Here is a 7,445-nt window from a genome sequence, read left to right as displayed (position 1 = left end):
TTCATGAAATCATTACACTTTCATTTATTGTCTCGTAGGCAATCCAGTGAGAGAAAAAAATAAGGTATTTGAATCACTAAAAAGAATCTCATTAATAATTATTAATAATCAATTTTAATGATTTAAAGTTTTAATTACTACAATAATCAATTTAAATATTAATTTATAAAATTAAAAATTATTAATAACTAAAATAATCACTATTATAAATAAAAAATTATACTTAGTTACTAAGTAATTATAGATCAATTTAGTATTTAAGTCATTTTAGTATCTAAAACTATGGTAACTAATTTTAAAAATCAATTTAATGACCAATTATAATTTTTTATTTATAATAGTAATTATTTTAGTAATTAATAATTTTTTACTTTGTAAATTAGTATTTAAATTAGTCATTATATTGACTAATAATTTTTAGTCACTAAAATTGATAACTAATAAAACATTTTCTCGTAGTAAATTAAGAACTTTTAGAGCTAAAATAAAAAAAAAAATATTTTTTAATAAATTTATTTTGGATAAATTTGACAAAATTTTCATAAATAAAATTAAAATAAATTAATTTTTTATATTTTAACCAAAATGAAGTAATAAAATAATATCCTTTTTATCTAAATAGATAGTTTTTCAAAGTTTATGATTATTTTTTAAACTATTATTTTCTCAAACGTAATTATAGTATTCTCCTTTTACCACACTTTCGTTTTTAGAAGCTATGATATGAAATGAGATTTTCTTCATTCTTCTTTTCGCTGAGAGGAAGCTTCCCGAATTGTGATTAATCTGAAGCCGGCACTGTATTGGTGGTCTCATCTTGGCAATTAGAAATTGAAGAACTCTCCACCTCAGAAAAATCCACCAACATGCTTAAACATGAAAGAACACCGAGAGAAAAAGGTGGTCCCGTCATCACATTTTTTAACTATTAACTATACCTTAATTATATGTAAATAAGTACGACCAAAAGCAATTAACACATTTCTTCATAAATTTACAAAGTAGGGTTAAACAGTTAGTTTCTAATTTCACTTATTTGTATAGTTTAAATGATATTATTTATTATTAAGGTGTGAGTGAAAATAACTTGATACTCAAGAAATTGTAGTTATTAATATTTTTATTTGACTAGTTGGTGTAGTTAGAGTAGTTGCATTAACTGATCAATGACTAAGATATTGTCACGTGATGAATAACAACAGCTAATAAATTTCTAGGTCAATACAAAGATATGTATATATAATAAGTCCAAATAAGAACGTAATGTGTTTGGGATTGCTTTAGATAATAATAATTTAGTGGAAAATAAATTATTCTACTTTGATCTGTGTGGGTTCCACTCCCATGTTAACTGAACCTGGTCACCGATTCACCGGTTTAAAAGACAAACACAAATACCAATATGATTCTCATTATAATCTATTCAACGACTAAGCAAACTTTTAGGAATAGAGACGGACTTTAGGTGAAGTGTTTTTAGAACCCATTACACAATAATAAAATAATTTGATTTAATTATAGTGAAAGACGACATTTTTTTCACTCGTAATCAAGTGTTAATTTGTTTCAAGAATCATGATTACCTTACGTTATTGGTCTTAAATCCCAGCCAAACTTTTAGGTAGGTCAAATGTAAATTGTCGTTTGTGTTGAAGAAAATAAAACACGATGAGATCCCGTATTAGTTGAGCAAAATGTGACCACATTTTGTCGTAATTTTTGTAGAAAGTTATAAACAAACTTTGTTGGGGTCCAAATTACGGAAGTTGCAAGCTTATCCTTGACCATCCACCAAACTTAAAACCTGACTTCACACTTTGGACTGAGAAAAGATTAATCTCAAATACATTTTTTAATCATTTGCTTTACTTTTGAGCTTCGGTTTGGTATATTATTAATTCATTTTGGTTTTCTTAAAGTGTTCCATTCAATATATCAATTTGATCATTTGTTAGTTTCTTACGCTACCCATAACCTGATATTTATCCATGTACGAGTGATTTTTTGTTAATAGGAAAAGTTTAGCATATAATGTTTTTTTATCAGTTTACAATGTTGAAAGAATTCGTTTTGAATATTGGAAATCCTAATTTTTCTTTTTATGTAAGATATTATTGAAGAACCTCTCTAAATTTCATATAAGATTTGTGTTTTTGAACAAATCACCCTCCTGAGTTTAACCCATTATACTGTGTTTCCTTCTCTCTCGGAGAAGGAAAGAGGCCCAACTCAAACTATAGTTTTCACGGCTATTTCTTCCTGCCCGCACCTTTTTTCTTCATACACCCCATAAAACTCAAATCCAAAATTAACGTCCATTAAATAATAAAAAGATAAAAATTACCTTTGTATAATGTATTCTGGATTGTACAATTTGAAAAATATTTATGTATCCAGAACTACATTCTAAAATATATTAAAAAATATGTTTTGGATAATGTGAAATCCTTAAAATATGAAAATGTTTTCTTAAAAGAAATAATAATAATAATAATAATAATAATAATAATAACCAAAATAACCTATGAGTTTCAAAAAAGGAGCATCATTCTCTCTCAAAATAACTTCTTCTCCAAAAACCTTCATCTCTTCCCTTTTGTGAATTCACCCAAATCCTCTCCTTTTTTTCAAACAAAGGACGTTTTCTTGATTGTCGCAAAGCCTCTTCGAGTCTAGCCGAACAAATTCTTTTTTTAGATAAGTCAAAATTTCGGTCTCCTTTGATGCCCAATCTGTTTTAGCTTTGCATGTAACTTTTCTTTAGTTGCACGTGCTCCTCGAGCCTTTGATTTTGCTCTTTGCTAATTAGTGACTCTTTTGGACCAGTTGAAACGTGTTTACGATGTCTCTAGGTTGAGGTAGAGGGTTTGCGAATTTAAAGACAATTTTGGGCTTTCTCAAGTGGTTGGGTTGTCTTCTAAGGTAAGAGAAGCTAATGACTTTTTGTATTAGTGATATTCCAATTTAATTAGAGTATTGCATGTTGATTCTGCCCGTAATGGAGGGTTTTCGTTTAGCAAATTGGGGCTTTTGTTAATTGAGGGTTTAATTAAGTATGTATGTGAGAAAAGTTGAGTTTTAAAAATGATAATTGAATAGAATTGATAAATCTGTCCAAATATGTTATGGTTGCTTCTTATATATGAGATGCATCGAAATTGATGATTTATTAGTGTTATGTTGAAAGTAGATTAGTTTGACAAGAGAAAGTTGATGAAGATGAAGTTAAAATTGTGGTGTTGGAGTAATGTGATGTTTGAGTTGAACTTGGAATTTGGTTGTAATATGGTAACATTGAAAGTAAAATCTTAAATCAAGTGGGAATTCAGACTTGTAACAATTTTGAATTTGAAAGATTGATATTACTTAGTTAAGGATGTGTTTTCACTCATTTATGGGTTTGTAAATGTTATATTTCACGTGGTTTAGGATGCAAATTGGAATGAGAGGTCTTGGTTGTTGCAATTGTACAATTTGGTATCTTTCACAAGACATTTTGAAATAAGTTTGAAGAGAGAAAAGTGAAAAATACCAAACGGTGCAGTGGAGTAAACCAAAAACCTCATACCAGACACATTTGTCATGGGGCCAGGCCCTGCATTTCGGGGGCTCTATCCTAGAATTTGCAAAGTCAGAGTGCAAATTTGAAGCCAGCTCCGAGCAGTGCATTTCAGGGCTGGGTGCCCAACCTTTGTTGCGCCAGTGCCGAGCGTCGAGTGCCAATATACTATGTTTTATGTTTTGATATGTTTCATGTTCCCTGGTCCTGTGATTTTATGATTTATGTTTTTCATGCTCTTTCAGTATGAATAACAATGGAAGATGAGCTTGTTGATACGAAGATCTTTAAGGGAAAGAAATTCTATTCCATGTAATTAGTAGTGTACACATTGATGTAAGGAGTTACTACTGATGAGTTACCTGATAATTAACATTATCATGTTTTAATTTTATTCATATTTGTATCTTATTTTTGGATTTTATTTAATATTTCAGGTTTTATCAAATAAAAGTGGAAAAGATAAATGGTCAGGATGTTAACCTATTGATACACCAGTAGAGGAAGGTTTAAAGTTGTGTGTAGATCCTAATCAAGTACTTGTTAATAATGGACAATACCATAGAGTTGTTGGAAGATTGATGTACTTAGCTTACACAAGGTCTGATCTTGCTTATGCATTAAGCATTGTAAGTCAATACATACATAAAGCCGGCGAGCAACACATGAATACAGTCATGCGAATTTTAAGGTATTTGAAATTTGTTTTACGAAAGAGAAGTCTATTCACAAAAAATTCAGATTATCAAAGCATAGATGTATACACAGATGCAAATTAAGCATGATCAATAGATGATAGGCGATTAAGTTCAGGATACTTCATCTTTGTATGTGGTAATCTTGTTGAAGTGGACAAATTTTTCATCAAGGAAAAGCTAGAAGAGGACATTTTGTGATTGCCTAAATTCGAGTCGAGTGTTTTCTGCATTTGTAGTCTAATTGGGCATGTGTGAGATCTATGTACGAACTTGAGGAAGAATGTTAAATTATTGTTGATTGACTGTCAATCATATAAATATAAATTCCTTCCATATTTAGGATTTGCTAATAATATGTTATAGAACATGAAATTATTCACGGTCCTGAATCTAATAGGAAGCATTGCAATTTTCATAAGATGTATGTGTATTTGTTTGTATGAAATTATCTGGAATTGAATTAATTCCACAGGTCACTTAATACACGGTGGATGACAACGAACATGGTTATGCTAGAGGGAATATTCATTGATTTTGATTTATAGAGCTTATGCATCAAATAATTTACTTGTGGATTTTAGCATGAAAAGAATACAATAATCTTCCCTGTCTTAAATCCATACTACTAACAGATACCAAACTAAACTTCAAAACCTATAGTGATAGTTGAATACTACTCATTACACAATAATTTGGTTATATTTTTTGAATGATTTCTCTATTTTTTTAATGGACTCCCTCAAATCCTTTTTATCACTTTTCCTTGAGGGTGATAGAACAACAATCTTACTCCAAAGAGAATGAGGTTCCATTATGGGGCTGGGTTCCTTGTGAAGTTCGTAGACGGAATCAGCTTCAGCATTCAAATCGGCTAACACTTTTAAGCATTTGTAATTTTTAATACACGCCTCCCCTCGATCCTCATTCTCGAATATGCTCCTTATAGTCTGTTATGTATTACAAACAAGTTATTATTTCCATGACATTTTGATATTCACAAAGTAAAATCAAACTCTCACATCTGGTGAACGACCAACAACATTTGTGCAGTAGAGTCTGGCGTAATCAACAAGATTATAATATCTTGGAAATGCATTAGCAAACATTTTGTGAGATTTCAACTGTGAATTTATGTTCACTGCGCTCCTTGTTATTATAGCTTTCCTGTCAAATTCAAATGTGAATGTTAATCGTCAAACCAATAAAACAAATTACCTAATTAGTAACATGGTACAACTCACAAGCATGTATACCTAATGATTCTAACCATAGCAAGATAACTATCACAAACCACGCCAAATAGCGCAATGCTATAAGGCTTTTTCGTGCATGGTTTTCCATTAGAAATTTCCTTTGATTGATTTTCTTCTTTTGTGTCATGTAATCTCTCCCAGTAATTTTCGGTGACCGTCCCATCTTCAGCTACTTTATACCCTACTCCCATTTGGTATTGGTATTCGTGAATATTTCTTGCCATCGCAATAGTCTGCTTTATAAATGACTCACATGATAAGGTATCATTCATGATCACATCCCGACCCTCATTTAGAGCTGTCACAAGCTTAGATAATGCAACATGAGTGGAAGATTGATGCATCTGTTCAAATTTTGAGTAAAATTAACTAATAAGAAAATCTAACATATCTCGATCATTTTGTAATAGCTAATTAAATTAAAAATAAAATTTATATGAACATGAAAGTTCTTAACATGCAAGTGTTCACACATAAACATACCAATTCAGCAGTTTGGAGCATGTCATCATGGTGAACTCTTGAATTAAGGGCCATATATATGATTTCAGTCTCACTAAAGACATTTGTCTCAACAACTATCACAGCATTTGTAGCTTCTCGAGACCAAAGTGCTCTGTCAAAGCCGTTTGATAGGTATAAATAATTTTACTTCAATATTGAAACTAAGTTAGAACATAAAATTTATTTCATACTTCAACATTGAATTTAGATTGTTGTGATCCTATATATTCTATAACAAGATAAACATCAATCAAATTAATTTATACGGTGAATGAACTAGTGAGATCCATCCTCTATATCATCATCGTATTTACGTGTCAAATACTTGGATTGGTATCTTGTAAATCTTGTGTTTTCATCATCATCTTACTTTTTATTATTTTGCAAAACTATTAGTGTCAAAGAATGATAATAAGTTGAGTGATAATACCCTTTGAGAACACTTTCAAGGACACAACTCTTTCCGGCTCCCATGCCACCCCCTATAAGTAGTAAAATCGGACTCCTCTCGCTGGGTATAACCTCATCCATGTCACCATTTTTTGCTTTCATCTCTTCTGTCGAAGTAGACAACCTTCTTGTCACCTGAATATTCTTGTTTTCTCTTTCAAACCTTTGTTTTCTGTGAACACCACACCATAATATAGCCAAACAAATATTTAATATATGTATACTAAGAAATATATATCATTAAAACTTTAAAAACTTTTAGCTCCATCACACTATCGTGACATTAATTTGAACTATATTAGAAAATATTGTACAAGTTAAGGAAAATATAATTTTACCTCATAGCTGCCAATATAATTTTCTTGAACTTTTTCGTATGTCCAGACTCAACACTTAAAGCCTATATATATAGATATTAAGTTAGGATTAACGTATAATTTACTTTGGAAGGGTGACATCAACTTTATTATTTATCAATTCATAATTTGTTCACTAACTTTATATATATTTTTTAAAAGAAAAAAAAATATATTGGTGAACGAACAAGGTAAGATAAGATAAATACCAAATTAATGACATGTGTGACTTGATTCCAGTGAAATGCTAAATAACTGTTAACGCATCTCTCAAACTCATCCATGAGATTCATATATAAAGAATAAGCGTTGCTCCCGTTGACACTACAAATGTATTCATAGATATTTTCATCACATTCTTTGGATCTTCTCAAAAGGTCTTGGGCCAATATACATAATACTGGAACCTCACTAGCATCTTTAAATCCAATCTGTCTTGCTGCAGCCACATCAACTAAATAAGATAGTGAAAACATTATACAACATATATTATAGACACTGAAAAAGTGCATGAAGATTTAATATAAAAAGAATAAAATAATAAATTTATAAGTTATATAATGTGACAAGGAGTTAGATAAAGTGAAAAAACAGATATATAATAGACGATATATGTACATAAAAT

At 30.2% G+C, this 7,445-nt stretch overlaps 1 protein-coding gene and 1 long non-coding RNA gene across 2 annotated transcripts; one reads left to right on the top strand and one right to left on the bottom strand.

Moving 5' to 3' along the window:
* The first annotated feature begins 2,531 nt into the window (after positions 1-2,531).
* On the top strand, positions 2,532-4,588 carry LOC146884853 (uncharacterized). The gene is made up of 2 exons (XR_014996584.1): positions 2,532-2,922; positions 3,997-4,588. It is a non-coding gene; the product is annotated as an uncharacterized LOC146884853 (long non-coding RNA).
* Positions 4,589-4,985: 397 nt separating this feature from the next.
* LOC114191371 (calmodulin calcium-dependent NAD kinase-like) lies at positions 4,986-6,807 on the bottom strand. Its single transcript, XM_085676052.1, has 5 exons — positions 6,803-6,807; positions 6,445-6,636; positions 5,994-6,126; positions 5,511-5,854; positions 4,986-5,421 (listed from the first exon to the last, which is right to left on the bottom strand). The coding sequence occupies exons 1-5, from the start codon at positions 6,805-6,807 to the stop codon at positions 5,265-5,267; spliced, it is 831 nt and encodes a 276-aa protein (XP_085532178.1). The 3' UTR covers positions 4,986-5,264.
* Positions 6,808-7,445: the final 638 nt, after the last annotated feature.

Source organism: Vigna unguiculata, chromosome 7 (assembly GCF_037176805.1).
Source record: "Vigna unguiculata cultivar grain cowpea cultivar isolate G323 ecotype 2 chromosome 7, ASM3717680v1, whole genome shotgun sequence".
Taxonomy (NCBI): domain Eukaryota; kingdom Viridiplantae; phylum Streptophyta; class Magnoliopsida; order Fabales; family Fabaceae; genus Vigna; species Vigna unguiculata.
Note: the sequence above shows the minus strand (reverse complement) of the source record. Positions and strands in the feature narration are given on the sequence as shown.

Bases quoted from the DNA above. Each gene is read 5' to 3' on its own strand.
- LOC114191371 (XM_085676052.1), bottom strand. The intron at 6,127-6,444 runs GTATTATCACTC...CGGCTTTGACAG, and splicing joins CTTGAAAGTGTTCTCAAAGG to AGCACTTTGGTCTCGAGAAG. The intron at 5,422-5,510 runs GTATACATGCTT...TGAATTTGACAG, and splicing joins GCTATGGTTAGAATCATTAG to GAAAGCTATAATAACAAGGA.